General features: G+C 38.8%; 1 protein-coding gene across 9 annotated transcripts in view; it reads left to right on the top strand.

The window, feature by feature from the left end:
* Positions 1-18,793, top strand: part of CPNE4 (copine 4) — a 340,611-nt gene that overhangs the window by 295,495 nt on the left and 26,323 nt on the right. For all 9 annotated transcript variants that reach the window (XM_040696670.2, XM_040696668.1, XM_040696669.1 and 6 more), the window contains 3 exons: positions 4,471-4,557; positions 5,120-5,179; positions 9,052-9,185. In XM_040696670.2, coding sequence (XP_040552604.1) covers positions 4,471-4,557; positions 5,120-5,179; positions 9,052-9,185 — 281 coding nt within the window. The remainder of the gene's footprint in view (positions 1-4,470; positions 4,558-5,119; positions 5,180-9,051; positions 9,186-18,793) is intronic.

Genomic DNA, 18,793 nt, shown 5'->3' with positions numbered 1-18,793 from the left:
GGCTGTACCCCTGAGCCACAAAATGAGCCGGTGTGGAAAAAGAGTGGTGTGGATGAATAGGGAGCTATTCTTTAGGCTCCAGGAGAAAAAGAGAATCTACCTCCTGTGGAAGAAGGGATGGACAACTCAGAAAGAATACAAAGAAGTTGTTAAGATGTGCAGAGAGAAAATCAGAAAGGCGAAAGCCAAGCATGAACTCAACATGGCCGCTGAGGTAAAAAGGAACAAGAAACTCTTTTACAAATATATCAACAGTAAGAGGAGGTCCAAGGAGGAATCTCCATTCTTTACTGGATGAGGCTGGGAATGTGACCACTGAGGATAAAGAAAAGGCAGAGGTTCTGAATGCCTTCTTTACGTCTGTCTTTAAAAGTCAGATCAGTTATCCTCAGGGTACTCCACTCTGACCTGGTAGTCTTGACTGGGGGGCAGACAAAACCCCCCACAGTTCAGGAGGTCACAGAGACCTACTACTCCAACTGGACTGCCACAAGTCCATGGGGCTGGATGAGATTCACCTGAGAGTGCTGAGGGAACTGGCGGAGGTGATAGCCAGGCTGCTTTCCATCATTTATCTGCGCTCCTTGTTGACTGGTGAGGTCTCAGAAGACTGGAGGCTTGCCAATGTGACTCACATCTACAATAAGGGTTGTAAGGAGGAACCAGGGAACTACAGGCCTGCTAGCCTGACCTTGGTGCCGAGGAAGGTTATGGAGCAGGTTGTCTTGAGGGAGATCACGCGGCATGTGCAGGACAACCAAGGGATCAGGCCTAGCCAGCATGGGTTCACAAAGGGCAGGTCCTGCTTGACCAACCTGATCTCCTTCTATGATCTAGTGGCCCGTCTGATGGATGAGGGAAAGACTGTTGATCTAGTCTACCTAGACAAGCCAGGTCCTGCACTTTGGCCACAACCCCAGGCAACACTACAGGCCTGGGGCAGAGTAGCTGGAAGACTGTGTAGAGGAAATGGACCTGAGGGTATTAATTGGTGCTCAACTGAATACGAGCCAGCAGTGTGCCCAAGTGGCCAAGAGGGCCAATGGCATCCTGGCTTACATCAGAAATAGTGTGGTCAGCAGGAACAGGGAAGTAATTGTCCCCCTGTACTCAGCACTGGTGAGGCCGCACCTCGAGTACTGTGTCCAATTTTGGGCCCCTCACTGCAAGAAAGACATCGGCTGAAGGAGCTGGGGTTGTTCAGTCTGGAGAAGAGGAAGCTCAGGGGAGGCCTTATTGTGCTCTGTAGCTACCTGAAGGGAGGCTGTAGTGCGCTGTGTGTCGGCCTCTTCTCTCGTGTGACTAGTGATAGGACTAGAGGGAATGGCTTCAAGTTGCACCAGGGAAAGTTCAGGCTGGATGTTAGGAAACACTACTTTTCTGAAAGGGTGGTCAGGCACTGGAATGGGCTGCCCAGGGAGGTGGTGGAGTCACCGACCCTGGAAGTATTCAAGGAACGTTTGGACGTTGTGTTGAGGGACATGGTTTAGTGAGAAGTATTGGTGATGGGTGAATGGTTGGACAGGATGATCCTGTGGGTCTTTTCCAACCTTGGTGATTCTATGATTCTATGTCAGTATTAGTTTGCTGACTTTCACTGAAGAATAGATGGATGAAGTTTATTTTACATTCAGAAATTCTTCGCACAGTGGTTTAAGTGTTGTGGTATGAAAGAAATACAAAAGCAGTATAGTATAGGATTTCATTACCAACATTTGAAACAGTATTTATATTAAATTAATGGGAAATATTTAAAACCAGGTAGTTTCTGTTTCAGACTTACTGTGGTGTTTGACAGGGAAAGAGCTTGTATAGCTCAGAGCTGCCAAGCATTCAGAGGAAATGTTAAGTGACTTTCAGGAGATGTATCCAAATTTTACAATGTTTACCATTAATTTCAGATAGTGTCAGATTGCAGACTCTTGCATTGGTTTCCATTCAGCTGAAAAGTTAATTTAAGAGACAAAAATGAATCAATTAAAAACAATGTCAGATACCAAATCAATACAGGGAATGTAGGAACAGACTGAAAATTGATTGTGTCCTCACAGTACTAGCAAAAATATTTCAGAATTGTTCTGCATTTTTAATTACCTGCTTAGAGCTGGTTAATGAATTCCAATCCTTTTAGAAGAGCTGGAGATGTGACAAGGTCTGTTCAGGGCATTTCCTTCGAATAATGCATGTCACATCTTCAACTTGAACTGTGGAATGGCCAAGATCAGAACCACATCTTGATGGGTTAGTAAAGGTGAGAGAGTTTCATGTAGAAACCTACCTATAAACTGGGGAGGGATTTCTCCCACCTCTCTCCTTTTCTTCCCTTCTCTTTGTTATAGTACCATATCAAAAGATTTAATAATTGCAAATTATTTCTTTTTTTCTGTTTCTTCAAAACAAAACAAAACCAAACCATTTCTATGAATTTGCTACTCAGTAATTTCTGTTACTTTCCTAGCCACATCTACCAGTGGCATGTTAGTGACTCACATGGAATGTTTTAATACACTTAATATTATAGAAGATAATGTTTATATTAGGTTTAAGTAGTCCTTTTTCTGCACAGCATAAGGGTTTATACAGGCTGGGCGTTCTTTAAACACACATTGAAAAGTGCTTCTGTTAGAGGATGATAAAATTAAGGAAGCATACCTTGGATATTCAAGGGAAAGCCATGAAGTCTCTCCAGTGTAGTTAAGATTGAAAGAGAGGAACACAAATCCTGACTCCTATTTATTCTCTTTATTCACTATATTACAACTTCTTTATAACATAGAAGCAGCACAGTTTTTTTTGTAGGAATGCTTCCAGTAAGTTTTGAGGTTAACTGTGTGCTAAACCATCTTGCCAGACAGCAGTGTATCAAGACATGGCAGTGCTTTCCTAAATAATGAGCTTGTTGCACTCTTGTGTTGTGTTGCAATGAGTTCTGTGTAGCTGGAAAGATGTGCTTTCATTTCTTGAGCATGACTGCTTCTCCTGAGTAGAGAAAAAATGTTTATGGAGGATTTCCCCTGCACATGTGGGCCTGTGTCTGTCTGTCTTCTCAGTTGGAAAATTCATTTCACAAGACAAATAATTGAGCTGTAGGCTGACTAGGGGAGCAAGCAGATGTGCTTCCTGCAGTTGGACCCTTTTTTTTTGTCTTTTCCCATTCTTGGCTCTGCTACATCTCTCCAGAAACAACAATGAAAATACTTGTCCTCCCCAGTGCAAAAATGTCTCATACTGCTCTGGAGCCATATGTTTTGCATTCCCTGTTTTTGACATTTAAGAGAAGCCCCAAGTTTTAAATGCTTCAGAGACGTCCAAATAATTGCTGTTAGGCAGCTGTTCGTAAAGTAAAACTGATTTTACATGCCCACTTTGCTCAAATAAAATATGAAGGTCTTCACTATAGACAAAGTATTGTAACACTTAGATCTGTTTTGTTTCCAAGTATGACAGGTAGTAGAGCATCCTAATCCCCTTGGGGATATTCTCTGTTTTACCCGGCATCTTGTTAGAGCTCGTGTTTTCTCCCAGCATTTGAAAACAACTCCCTGGAAGACAATAGGTGTGTTCTTAACCTTATTTAATAACATGTTACACTCACAAATCCGGATTTAAAAATACCGATGCATACTTGTACATGCAAATATCTATTTTGCTCCTGCAGTAACACATGAATAATAATGTAGTAATTAGACATCAGGGTCTGAAAGTTTGATCTTTTTCTTCTGTTTGAAACCAGAGAAGGCAGAACATCTGTAGTGGAAAGTAAGACTCTCAGAGATGTTATGGTAGGAACAAGGCAACATGTTTCAGTAACAAAATAAGACTGTTTTGCTGTAGAAAGAAAACTAATCAGAAAATTTCCAAGAACATGTTTCTTTTTTTAATATATTCTGAGGGATTATTTTCAAATTTTAAACTGTTAAATCTTTAATTAGCTCCTTTTTTTCATATTTTAGTTTTTTTCTTAGCTTTTAGTTTTGCCTAAAGAAGGAACTATTATTCTCTTTCAAAAGTGAGTGATACAATGTCTGATCAGAATTTCTCTCATCTTGAGTTCAGTAAACACCCATTATAATATTTAGGCAGTTTTGTAGTTAAAATAATGCATCAGACCGCTCCCTCGAGTACTTTTAGTTATAGTATGTTCCTCCTTTTTTTTCTTTTCTTAAATTATCTCGAAAGATCCTCAGTCTTCCTCACGTAACACCTGAACCTACTGGTGACACTGGAAGGTGACAACACACAAATGTGGGTCTCTCTCTCAGTTCTGTGTCCACATGCACACATTGAAAGATAGGTGTTTGTCTTGGGATCTTTTCTGTTAATTCTCTATATGGTGTTTTTATTATTCTCTTCTGTGTGCACCATTGTTGACAGGATTTAGTCAACTGTGGAAATCAGACAGTGCCATCTTTGTTAATTATTTGTGGTCTACACTAATTTTACTTCATGACGTGACTTCTGTTCTCACAGGTGCAATGGGAATGCATTAATCCCAAGTACAAAGCAAAGAAGAAGAGTTATAAGAACTCGGGCATCGTCATCCTTAACCAGTGCAAGGTATTTGTGTTTTGTTCATTTTCTGTTTCTTTCCTAAACTCTCAGCAATGTATTTTAATGGTGTTTGAAAATGCAGATAACAAACTGGAACTCTGTAAGGAATAGCAATAGAAACTGATCCACGAAAAAATGTAAAGACAAGGACTGGAATCCTAAAAGTAAGCTAACTGTCCCCAGTGTTCCTCTTTAATTTCTCTTATCCTGTCCCTACTGGTTTCAGTTGGCAGTACTAAACTTTTACGTCTATCAGCTTGCCAAATGGCCTTTCAACTATCTCTGAATTGCCCTTGCTCCTCCTAAACTAACAGCAAAATTCCCACTGACTTCCTACTGAGAAGAAACAGAGACTGGTTCTGTTTTTTTTATATGAATTTACCCTTCTGTATTTTTAGAGTAATCGGGATATTTTCTCTCTTTATATTTTTGTTCATTTCTCCAACTCTTCCTTCACCTTATTTTCAGTTGGTCTCTCCCTTCTTTCAATTTACTTTGTTCAGGCAGTTCCATGATCTGATGTTTAAGCAGTGCAGTTAATTTAAGTATCTTGATTTCTTGTCTGCAGATCCACAAGATGCATTCTTTCTTAGATTATATAATGGGAGGCTGCCAAATACAGTTTACGGTAAGTGTCTTAATTCTACAACTTGTTCTAAAGAATGGGAGTCCTCATAGATACTGATTCATCACTTCCCCAAAGAAAAGATTCTTACATGAGATTCTTTAGTAAATTATTAATGTATTCAAAGATATGTATTATGCCCAGAAAATGAATCTTGGTTAATGCGTTAGGATTTTCTTGCACATACTGATGTGCTATATGTTTTACATCAATTACAATAGTGTTGCAAAAAATAAAGGTGAGAAGTTAAGTGAGCTTTCAACATAAGTTGAACACAGCAGTATTTAAATAGATTTTTGCATGTATCTGACTGATAGTATTGACTCTACTATATTTTATATTTTGTCTAAATAATGAGTCTGTTATGTTTTTGCTGCACTGAGTTTTAAATGAGGTTCATCATTGTTTATCTGAGAAGTCGAGTGCTCCCTTGAAATGCAAAGAGTATTGGCTTGTACTCAGTTTGCGTGTTCTAAAGCATTTGCATGTGCTTTGCTTTGGGTTATCTGAGGAAATAGGGCAGGGTCATTGAAATGAAGCAAAAGCATTGATAATGCGGAAGTTAAGCAGACTGATCTGCAAGAATGGGCAGTGAGCACATAAAGAAGATGAAAAATCCACTATGCTGTGAGTCACATAAATCCCTAAATTATTACTGACTTCAGTGGTAAGTCTACCAGCTACAGTGTTGTTTAATTTCATCACTGTCAGTTTTCAACCTACATAGAATCAGGAGGAGCTGTTGTGGATATCTCTGTGCCTATAGCTCTGTTTGTTCATAACCTAGTTCACAAGCTGACTATTTGCATGTTTTACTTCTTTGCACCTCAGTTGCACCAGTACCCACAACAATAACGTAGACTGCTTGTGAACCTTGTTAACTGTCTCCAGAAATATATCAGAGCTGTTCTTGTAGGCACCGAAGCAAAAAGGTGCAACCTACAGGGAAGATATGCACTGCTTACTTGTTTTCTGCATACATTATATGATCTCCTTTTTATATAGGCCTTCATCAATTAATTCAGACCACTGCAACAGAGTCGACCTACTCCTTCCACCTTCTCAGATTTCCATTTATTTTGATTGGAATGATACATTGGATCTGGAATTGTTTACAGCTGTCCTAGTGCTTCTATTGTTGCTGTTGCCTTAATGTTAATGACATTTCTAAAGAGTTCATGCCATGTACAGGCAGGCAGTACAGTGCTGCTGGGATGTAAAAGGGCACTTGCTCAGGGAGGGAAATGGGGAGGCTAAGCATAGATTTTGTAACAAAAAACCTGTAGTATGATGTACCTGCTAATTGAAAGCACTAACGAGGCCTTTGGTAACATCATGCTGTGTGTTCTCGGGATACTTTGTAGGAACATAGTTTGTAGTAATACAGAATGTCTCTGAAAAATGCAAGTAAACTTTCCCTTCACTTTAAAACCATTTATTAAGAATCCTTAGTCTGCAGAGATCAATAGTGCTGATTCCAGGCTGTTACTTTTATGCAGTGGTTATTGCAACACGCCATATCTCCTATCAGACAGTGTTCCCTGCTTCAGAAGAGATGTTCATAAGCTGACAGTGCAAATGGGTCTGTAGTCAGAAGACATTTTCATCACTTTAGGAAATATAGCAGAAAGGACGTGTAACATGCATAAAGGGAACTGTAATAGAAAGATATATTGGAAAGATTCTCTCTTAGACAGGTCATGGTATCGGACCAGCTGAGTCTTTGCTGACAGATCTAGCAAGAGATTCTGGTCGTGTAGGATGTTTTCAGTGTGTTGAAAATCACCCTTTTAACAACGATGTGGAAAAGAAGTGCTAAGAGTTATTGCTGTGTTATTTTCGTTTTGAGATATGGGAAGATGACTGGTACATTTGAACAGAAATATTTAAAGATACACCAATAAAAACCAAATATATCCATTTTAAGAAAGAGTCCTGCTTTGCTCACCACAAGATTAACTCATTTGTGGTATTAGCCCAGGGAAAACGTACTGTTAACAGCTCTGCAGGACTGACCTTTGTTTCTGTGCCATATAGTGAAATTTTTGCATTTCCTTTAATCGGGACAAAAATGTAAGGTTAAAATAATATCTGATTCATATTTTTAAGAAAAACTCACATTGTTAAGAAAATATTTGAACACCTTGGCTAAGATTTAAAGAAGAGAAATATCTATCTTGAAACTAAGCTGGTGCATGCTGTTATCTGCGGATATACCATAGCTTGCACAAGTCGCTAGTGTTTCTTGGTCATTTCTGGCAGCTGTGGCACAGATAGTTATGTACATGCAGGCACGTTAAAACCTGAGGGGGTTTCTCTGAGTTTATTCAAGTTAAAAATCAAGCTGTTATTTTGGGAAAAAAGTTCTATGTGGAAAACTACCGGGCTCACTGCTTCAGTGCGTGAGCAATAAATAGGGAAGGCAAGGTGAAAGATTACTTTATTTGCAATCCAGATCAGGCTCACATCTCCTCACTGTGGGGCACGGTAGGATTTCCAAGCTACCCAGAGGCCTCTGAGAAATATTTTCATTCAGCCAAGTGTCACAGGTAGAAAGCCAGAGAGGGTGGGGAAAAGCCACATGGGGTTGATGCAGTATGATTTTTCTCTTATAGCTTCTCGCAACAGCAACAAAAAAAGTTTCAGGACTGCGTCTCTTTTTGAGGGAGAGTGAAAATTTTATGTTTCATTTTCATTTTATAGCCAAGTAAAATAGCTCTGCCTGTGCCAAGCAGACTTCAGCTGGGGAAGGTACTTGCAGAGGCAAGCCAGGACTTCCTTTATGCAGCCCTCAATAAAGTCCTCCCATATCAACTGCACAGTAGAACTGCAAATTGAACTCAGTGCATTTGCCATGCATTGCCATCGAAGAGGCAGGTATAGTGGGTTTTTGGAGGAAGAGGTCACTGAGCAAAATTGTAAGGAGGTTTGTAAATTGATCCCTCGAGGAGACTCTACAGTCTTCTTGCTCTTCTTCAGAAGTCCTAGAAAGCAACATCAGAAATTCAGGAGAGGGCTTCCGAATACATGCTGATCGAATCACAGAAAAGAATATGAGAGAGTCTGTCTTCAGTGAGGAGGATAAAGACTGTTTTAAAAGGGAGTAATTAATTTTTAAAAGATGCTTTAATATTTCTTTTTGCATTGAATGCTTCCCACAACCTCCAGTAAGCCTCTTCAGCACAAAACTCTGTGCAGGACTAAAGCTTTATTTTTGCCCTGCAGCTCACCTTTAAGCTCACCATCATCTGTGAAATTGGGAGGATTAATGATTTAACACTTAGAAGACACTATGAAGATTAAAATAAAATAAAATAAAATAAAATAAAATAAAATAAAATAAAATAAAAATACACCACCCAGAGAGTATTTACTGTGTACATGAAGAATACCACTACAGACAAAAGAAGTTGTAAAATATCTAAGGAAGGTCCCTGCAAGGAATGAGGAACTTTAATGTATGGTTTCAGTAGGATTTTTAAATCTTGAGAGACATTTTTGCTGTGCAGTATTTATGTCCTGAACATTACCTGAGCTTACTCTTCCATTACCTGGAAGAATTTAATTAAATTTGAGAAACTAGAGGTAGTTTGATTCATTTCTTTTAGAACATAATTCTCCACATGGGATAATTATGCAGCTCATTCTTTCCTAATTATGCCATTTTAGTTTTACGAACTCTTATTTTATAAGTTGACGTATTCTTTTAGAAGTATTTAATGATGCTATCCTAATTCAGATTTGATGAAGCGTACTGTTAAATGACCTTTGCTTTAAGGTTGCAGAAAGCTCTTTCTGGTAAAGATGCATGGTTGGTGTGGGTATCCTCCTGCCCAGAACAGCACCACGGCACATTGATTTCTATTCTGTTCCAGGTAGCTATAGATTTCACTGCGTCAAATGGTGATCCTAGGAACAGCTGCTCACTGCACTACATCCACCCCTATCAACCCAATGAGTACTTGAAGGCTTTGGTAGCAGTTGGGGAGATTTGCCAAGACTATGACAGGTAAATAACCACATTTGATAACAAAGTTGTCTTTAGACTGTGTTTTCACAGTGGGAAATCAATGCCTGCCTGTTCCACGTTTAGTCACTTAAGAAAAATGACTACATGACAGGAAGATTAGTGTGTCTTACCGCACTGTTGAAAGTGACAGTGGGCTTTGATTAGCTTCATGTTAATAAAAGGTCTTGTTCTTGGCTGGTTGGCTGTTACATGTGCTAAGTTTCAAGTTTGTATTCACATGCCAAAAATTCATGTTTTAGTGAATTTTTCATTAGAATTAAACTTGAAGCCTGTTTTTCAGATGCTGACATCCTTTCTGATGCACTTTGGAGCACAGTTCTGTGCCATTCTACAGGAAACTGTTACCAAGATTTCAGATTTGAAACTGAATTCTTAGTTACTAAAGCTGCTTAATGGTCATATCTGTCCTTAGAATTAAACGTGTGCTCTCTTAGCCTGCTGAATATTGCAGTCTTTTCCAAAGTAGATATTAAAAGACACTGATATATGTGCACACAACATGGTGTTAAGTAAACAAACAAATGCAAGTGATTGGGCCAAACATGCTTTGATTACATTATGTACTTCTGTTGCTTTCAAATAGGCTGCCTGTCTTAATCAAATTAATTGCTCATTATTAATCTAATTACCAAGTGTACTTCCTCTAGATGTTCTTTCTTTGTTGGTGATGCATACTATCTTACACAATTATTCTTTCCAATCTTTCCATGTGTAATAGACATCCTCCCACTGCTTTGCCATGTGTAAATGCTAGGTCTCAAAAAAACAAGGGTATTTCCAGTCAAATTTGATTATAATTCCTGTATAAATTCTGGGGTGACTTAATACCCTGGTTTGTATGTGACATGCCGCATATGCTAATTCTCCTACTCAGAGGCTCCGCCATTTACGTGGTATTGAAAAGCCTTCTCAAAGAACAATGAGTGAAATCCTACCCTGATGCAACATCTGTAAGATCTGATGGTCAAAGATCTGAGAAAATATAATATTTCATTGTGAGCTGATAATTCCACAGTGATTGTCCATTGATTTAATAATTATTAACAGTAATTCAATGGATTAATATACTTCAAAATGTGCAGATGTTTAAGAAGTAAGAGCTGGTTCATGCATGCAGATTGTTTTTTATTATTTTATCATGTAAGGTGTGCCTGTTAAGAAAATGAAATAGAGAAGTGACACAGGCACTTCTTTATGAATATATTAATCCCAAATCAGGATTCTTCTTCTCCACATAGTGTATTCCAATCAGTATGAAAAATACTGGCCCTTCTGAATATAAAATCATCAGCTTCATTCAGTTCTATTGTGCTATAAAAAATTCCTATTTCTGGTAATCAGCACAAGTAAGACTCTATGAGCTATGGAGTAGGACTGAACAAAAGCCAGAATTTCTTGTCCCAGTACCATGTGTTTGACCCACACACTCACTCAAGTTGCAACCAGTTGTCCTATGGACATACCAGTTTTCCTATGGACAAGTTAATTCAGTGTGGTCAGTGCTTTCTGATAAAAATGCTGAGCGAGGACCATTTCTTTAGACTTGTATAGGATCAAACCTTCACACAGAACAATCTACAGGTTCTGCAGAAGAATTTATTTTGTATGTAGTTGCAGCCTTGAGATATATGGGCATATAGAATCATATCACGGAGTCATGGAATGCTCTATAAAGCGATTCTGCATTTAAAAAATCATTTAAAAAATGAGTTTCAAGTTCAGTTGAAAAGCTGAAATGTATCACAGATCCATAACTGCTCCAGTCAGCAAAATTATGCTTTAAATGCTGAAGGAGGATTTATGTTCCCATGTTAAGATCAGATAGGCATGAAAAGCATGAGCCCGCAGAACCTAAAGGGTGCTTTAAGGAAGAGTGCTCATCATTTGTGCTGGCACGTCTTCAGTAGGATTAAAATGTGAGCCTACAAAGATGGCAGGGCTCTTACCTAGCAGTCATTTCAGCCCAAACTATTGAAAATCCATTCAAACCAAATTTTCTCATAATCTAGGTTTCTGTACGTATCATACCATCCCCAAAGAGCTAATCCTCCAAATTAAGCGCTGCCTCACATTCCTTGATACAGTGGAATAATCCCTGCTCCTCCAAAAACCCACTATCTGTGTGGCTCAGGGACCCCTGAAACAGTTAAATGAATAGTGTTATTCTGCACATCTAGACGTGAAAGGCTAATATTCATTCTTTCATCAGCAGCATTCCGAGAATGAGAAATAGGCTTTGATTATTTACCTGATTGTAGGAATGCTGCAGTCATGCAGAAATAGGCCAATCTGATAATGGAAAGGGAAATGGAAAAGCTGTTAACCTGCACAAAAGACTTAATTCTTTTTACGTGGTGGAATCATTTCAGGCTAGAACAACATTTGTCATAAGACAGAAGATAAAGCTTGTACGTGATGTAATCAGTGGCTTAGCAATAGCGAAAATGGATCATAAAGGAAGATCATTAATTTTAAGGAGCTAGGCTCTAAAATATAGTTTGAAATACTGGAAAGGGGAAAAAGCATTAAAAACTTATTATTGAAGCTATTGTGTAAAATAAGCAGACAGCTCCATGGAGAAGAATTTATTTAAGATAAATTCTTCATGAATGTCTGAAGAGGGCCTAATAAAGCAATAAGTGAGACATAGGCATATCCATTTAAACATTTTCACAAGCATTCCTTCTATAAAAGAATTATATCACTGATACAATTTTGCCTTGAAATTGAGCAGTTCTACTCAGACTTTTTTGTAGCATAGAGAAACAGTTTAAAATGATAAAAAATCATTGGGCACTGACATATTTGGTATCAAAAAGAACTGCTTCAGTATTACTCCGTATTTATTCTTCACCTAAATGATTTTAGCACTGACTTCTTTGGATCATAAGTCAAATGAAATGTTTTCTGACTACCAGCAGTATAAGCCTAGCCAGGATTCTGAATAATCACTTTACTTGACCAAAACCAAATGTGCATGTGTTTCCTCTATGTGTTTTGAACAATGGGTTAACAAGAGTCTATAAGGCAGGTGAAGTTACAGCTAGCTCCTTATGCGCTATGGTTAGCTTAGGGCTTCTCTTATAACCTTTACTAACTCTGCACTATAGTTTTGGCCAGCTCTTTATTTTGGAGCCCAGTGAAGACCCCTTCGAGAGAATGCAACTCATAGAGCATACATGATAGCTGTCTTTGAAAGATCCTAACAGGGAATCTCTTGTGTAAGCACATAGAGCTGTCTATCTATATACATATATATGTATATAGATACATATACATATAGAGCTATTCTCATGTGATGATGGGGCCCCCATTACAGGAAGGATGTAGGGCTCTTGGAGCAGGTCCAGAGGAGGGCCACTAAGATGATCAGAAGGCTGGAGCACCTCTCCTGTGAGGAAAGGTTGAGGGAAGTGGGCTTGTTTAGCTTGTGGTCCTTTTCAATCCAGGCCATTCTATAATTCTATGATACTACGATATGTGTAAGTTAAGACTTCACCATGCAGCAAAAAAAAATCATGCGTTTCTTTGCTACTTTATATGTCCCTCCCTGCAGATCAAAGCCATAAGTCATGGTAACAACAGTACACACAGTTTATTAAGATGGCTGGCCCTTTGATTTTGATGATTTGTTTTGCCAGTGCTGGAATACAACCAGCCAGCCATAAGTATAGCTCATCTTTCATTCTGCAGTGATAGCAGTCTCTGGCAAAGGAAAATGGAACGAGGCTGAAAAGAGTTTGTTTGTGAGAATAAATGGTGTTACATGCACAGGGTGCTAAAGGCTGAAATACTTCCTCAGTGATGTTACATTATTACAGATTTAAATGATGGTACCATGCATGAAGCCTGTGACAGGACTTCCATATCTGGTCCTCAGTCTGAAATCTGATTTCTGCAGTTAGTAGCTTTCCTTTCTCTTCTGCTTATTGAGAATCTCCTTATATAACATCAAATATTTGTCTTTCTATTAAAACCTCTGTCCTGATTCAGCAAGACACCTGAGTTTATTATCTAATCCCATCAAATTCAGCCTGACTCAAACAAACATTGAAGTATTATGTAAAACGGAGGTGGCACCAAGATGGAGCTAGGAGTTTTACTGAATTTGAACTTTCCTGTAAATTGTTCACCCCACACCCAAATGCTGAACTGCTCAGTATTTCCTTTATACAGAGGTTATCTGCATGATTAATTTTTACATGCCGTTTTATGTTTCTACATTCATTCCCATACTGGTTTAATAAAAATCACTCACCAACATGAGAGTTGGCTATTGTGTGGTCAAATCAATTGAAAAAGACAAAAGTTACATGCATTTTTTCACATACTCCAAGCATTTGTTGCATTGGGTATTTCCCATTCTGATCTATATACCCAGTTTACGATTCCAAACGTTTGTAAAATGATGCCATAAAATTGCTCCTCATTTTATTTGTCTTCAAAAAACGTAGTTCAAAAAATTAATTCTTCAGTCTTAAAGGTACTGCATTTTTTTGTTTGATTGCTTTTTCTGTTGTTCTTTGTTTTTCCAAGAGCCCTTAAAACACATGGAAATTAAATTGCACCTATTTTCTGACACTACTGTCCTTTTTCATTTAGGCAGATGAACTCTAAATACTCAAGCAGCTCCTTAAAATTGGCTTCCACACTGGGATCGTATATTAACAAAATACTTGTGTAAAACACACTTGTCTAGCAACCTTCCCAAAGGCCACTAATGAGCAGAGAGTACGTTTTTCATACGAAGTGCAGAAATAATTTATATGTAGAATATCTATGAAATATTTAGGTGAAAATTAAAATTCTGGGCCACATTCCATGAAAGATAGTAAAGTCCTGAAGTCAGTCTGATTTTGTCAATCGATGAATTAATCTGCAATCAATGAATTGCAGCAGTAGCTGATGGCATTCAAAACTTACCAGTTGTTTTCTCTTATTCGGTATTTTAGAGCTAACTGAGTGCCTTCATTCTGATTGAAAATCATGTTCAAAAGCTTCCTTCCTTCATACAATAAAGTGCACCTAAAGATTAAGAAAAACATGAAAGGAAAAAGGGTTCACGATCCATCACATCCCTTTCAGTGAAGAAACGGGAAAGAAGCTAAGAGCAGTCAAACTAAGTCAGATGAAAAGTCCATCTGTCTGAGAAACACATCTCCTAGGGTAGCCAGCTGTGTAGGCAGTTAGGGAGGAAGAAGATAACACAGTATATATGATACACTACATGTTACGGAAGTTCCCAAATTCAAGAGCCAATATGTACTTAAGTGCTGTGTTGTGGATTGAGGCTTTAAGTGGGAAGAAGAATTTCTGGAGTTTAAACCTTACAGTCTATTCTTTAATCAGAGCCTTGTCCCCAAGGATTAGTTGCCAGGTCGTTTGTCCTAAAGCTGTTTCTGGGTTTGTCAATGAAGACTGAGTTAGCTTGGCTGGAGGGATCTGAATTAAATACCTTCAAGTCACTTGGACAGAGGCAAGGACAAAAGCAGAAACCTGCTTTCATTGAGATGGTAGTATAGTTGTAGTTTCTTAAAAATAAGGCAAAATAGTGATGCCTAGAATCATTAGCACTACATGCAACGTTGAATTTTAATGAAATCCCCATATAGAGTCATAGCTGATAAAATTTTATCTAACCAATAAAGATCAATAAATAAAAATATGGTCAATTATTTACCATATCTCTTTATCACTTCAATTACAGAAACAACCTTTCTGGAGGCTGTTAAGCAAAAGAGCTGATTAACATTTCTAAACAAGTTTAAAAACCGTAGTAGAAAAGACATGAATCTTTTCGTTTAGTGTTTTGGTAGGCCTGAATTTGCACACAAAACAAAGGCAAAGCAGAAAAAGAGAAACGTGTAAGAAAAACTGGTAGTTTATGCTCATCATTAAGCATTCTGCCAGCTGTGGGTAAATGTATTTTGAAATGTTTGGATAACCCAGGGCTAGAACTGCATGGGGAAAAAGGGCTTGCTGATGCTTGTAATCACCAAAGTGGATTGAAAAACACATGAATTTAACTGTGAAGGACCTAGGCTGGCACCATTACCTGGTACACGCATACACATAGTTAGCATTTGTAGTATTTGCTGACTTCTATTTGCCAATGGCTGCCAAAGAATAGTTTCTGCAGTCACCACTTTTTACCACAAGAATTAGCACAGGAGATTTAGTATAGCACATCTGTGTTGGGAAGGGGATTTCATAATGGTTTCATTTGTATGCAGACAAACTTACGTATGTATACATGTATGTATCTGCAGCTGCCCTTTATCTGGTCAAGTACTGTCAGTTTTTACAGCTCTGCTTTTTCCTTCACCAGTTTTTCATCTTTGTGTCGTCTTTATGCTGCCAGGCACTCAATGCATGTGTCTGTTTATCAGACCTGAGCAGTCCTTTCCTAGTTTCTTAGCAGAATTTCTTCTTCCCGTGCTTTCCCTTCACCCTGCTGCCTGCTGTCAGCTGATGGATACATCAAAATGATATCCAAAGCCTTTTGCAGGGCTCTTCTTTGCAGCCTTCACTATATTTTCAGCTTGAAATCTCCTCTGAGGAAGAGCTTTATTCCATGCAGTAGTAGACACTCTGCAAGGACTGTGTGGACTGGTACCACTGTGATTTCTCTTTCACCATCCCTTTCTGAAGCGAATGGCTTGGAGCACCAAACCCTGCAAGCTGTAGCTGAAATAGGAGACCATCTAGTAATGCAGAGACTAGTTATTTGTATAAATAAGTGCTCATAAGTATAAATAAGCATAAATAAAGAGACAGCAATTTGTGCCATTTTTGCTGATGCCACACGTGGCAACAGTTGAGCATCTGGTGCATCTCCAGTCAACACAGCCATTTCCTCAATTTCGGAAGCATGAATTTCCTCCCTGTATTGTTAAGGATGTAATTATTCTTGTCATCCGCTCCATTGTGTTAGCAAGTAGCAGAGCTGCCAATTAGTCCCATTTGAAAACCAATCAGTCCATAAATGAACAGCACGCTCTCGGTCTCCTGCAAGTTTACTCCTTTACAGGAACTGGACACCTTTTGTCATCAGTGTATTTCACTTAACGTTTTGCTGAAAGCTGTTTTGATAACGTTCTTCATTTTTACTGGATGTTGTTTTGATCTTGGTAAAATTACATCAGCTGCTCATTTGGCCACATTAAATCACAGTGTAATCTCCGTAACAGTTTTATCTGCTTATCCTAGAAAGCTCATTTGTATCTAGAGAGCACTTTATGAGAAATGTCTCTACCAACACTTCCGTGTATTCTAAGCCAACACAGACACATATTCCCCTCTTCCCAGCACACCCCTTATAGATACTTTCTGCACTTGTGTTTCGAGAAGGGAGGGACCCCGCGCTGTTTTGTTTGAGATTCTCCAAGATTAGATCTTCGTGTTATACTGTGGGATTCAGCCTGCTTCCTACAGTGTTGTCTTCAAGTCATGTCAAGTTTGCAACTTCTGAAATTACAGTCTGTGTGACAGTGACCTTGTCAGTCACGGTACACTTTCCATATACGTTCCCACAGACAGTTTGCTATAGAGTTAAGGTTTTGGAAGCTACCAGGTCGTGCTTGTAACCTCTGAAGATTCAAAGGACTTCCTGGAAAGTGCCCCGATTTCAGAAGTTAAATGTAACTCACTGCAGCCTCTTGCAGCATCCTCTTCCCTACTTTATTCACAATCACAAACTCAAGATACTTTTTACTGAAGCGGGTCATATAAATCAGGTCATTGCAATTTATTTGTCATCTAGAAGGGAAGCTGGACATTTTGGTCTCTTCTTCCTGAATCTGCTATTTTTCTAACAAGTGATCTATCTCGCCATTTCATTTCGCTTAACCTACTCCTCTCTCAAGCTGTGATTACTTCTTTTCTGTGGGTATTTGCCTTTCCCCAGTATAGGAATTTCCAAGTTCACTTGCTGTTTCTACCCTGCAGGGCTTCTTTTGCCGTTCTTTTAATGTTAACAAGTGGATGTTTAAATCTGTTTTACTTGGTCTTAGCTGTGCTAGTTATTTCATGAGTTGATGCCTTTCATTGGCTAGCTTTAGGGAATTTGTATTCCCCCGCCTCATTAGTTATTTCCCTCACAGGTAAGACAGGCACTTCTCTCACATTCTTGAAACCCAATTACATGATAGTATCTGCTTCTCTGGATTCAGCAGATTCCAGCTCCCCTAAGGTGACTAAAAACCATAATTAAGGATAGCAATTGAATTTTAATGTCAGGATTTTGCTCATGGTTGTGTAGCATCTCTGTGACAGACCACACAATGTGGCTATTGCAGTGACTTGCTATTGATTTGTGTGCTCCCAGCAATCTTGTCTTAACAAGATGTATGGTAATAGTTAATTCCTGCCACTCGTTTATAAATCACTGTGCAGTATGGACTGGATTCCAGGCCTTGTTACATACAGCTCAGGTTTGAATTGTCACCGAGTAACCTGGCCAGAACCAGAGACATGGCTGCATAGGATCAGGCAGAGCCCCACTGCAGATATATTATAACAGCATAGCAGTCCCTTGGAGAATACAGTTTGTAGGGAGGAAGGTGCTGCAGCTGAAGCCCTGCAGTCATTCTGGCTCTGGCAAAGCAGAGAGAGCTGGATCACAGCTGCTCTGTCTCAGCCTGTCCTGCAGTAGTGCAGGTGACCGCACAGGACTTCAGGTGAAGTGGATGGGCTCTTATCCCTTCTTCTCAAATAGAGTTGTTTGGTTGTTTTTTTTTGCCCTATGCTATCATACAGTTTGTGTCCTTTGTTTACCTAGCTCTGCCTGCAAAGCAGGAACTGAAAATGTTTAAATATTTCAAATGATTTCTGTATTTTCTTTGGGTGTCCTGCTAATCCCTGTAAGCTGTCATGATTCAGAGTCTACTGGCATCAAACCCTCCTAAGTACTAAATAATACACTCGGTAACATGATTCATTCATATGCTTTAGAAAAGAAACAATTCATCTCCTTTTCTTCTAGTTTGCTTCTTGAACATGAAAAGATTACAATTTGAACTGAGTTTAGAGATGGCTCTGTTCTGTTTGTGGCATTTTCTTTTTTTTCCTTTTTCCTTTTCCTCCTCCCCTCTCTCATTTCTTCCCCTTTCCTTCCCCTGTCATCCTCCCCTCCTCACATTCACACTTTTGTCAGTCAAATATGCATCATATGCATACATTTTGTTTTGGAAATTTAAAATGTCTGATTTTATCACAGGAAAGGTATATAGGGCGGATCAGCTTTATGGTTTATTCTTTTAAGACTGGAATTGAAAATGAAAGGCATCGTAATTGATTTTGCTCTGTCCTGCATAGTACTTTAAAAATATCTTCCAGGTAATTCTGATCTAATCCAAAACCAAAATTACAAGTGACAGCTTTATACCCAGGGACCCTAATCAGGTCTGTTCCTTGCAAGAATTTCAAAGAGCTGTAAATTTAAGATTCTTGGTCACTTTAAACCAAAAATGATTTTTGTGGGTGTGTTGCTTTTTTATTCTTCTTGTCTGTTTTCCTTTCTCCCTCCTTCCCTCCCTTCTTTCTCCTTCCCTCCCTCCCTCCCTCCCTTTTCTTAAACTGTATCTTTA

This window comes from Gallus gallus, chromosome 2 (genome assembly GCF_016699485.2).
Source record: "Gallus gallus isolate bGalGal1 chromosome 2, bGalGal1.mat.broiler.GRCg7b, whole genome shotgun sequence".
Classification (NCBI taxonomy): Eukaryota; Metazoa; Chordata; class Aves; order Galliformes; family Phasianidae; genus Gallus; species Gallus gallus.
This window is presented reverse-complemented; position numbering and strand designations above follow the sequence as displayed.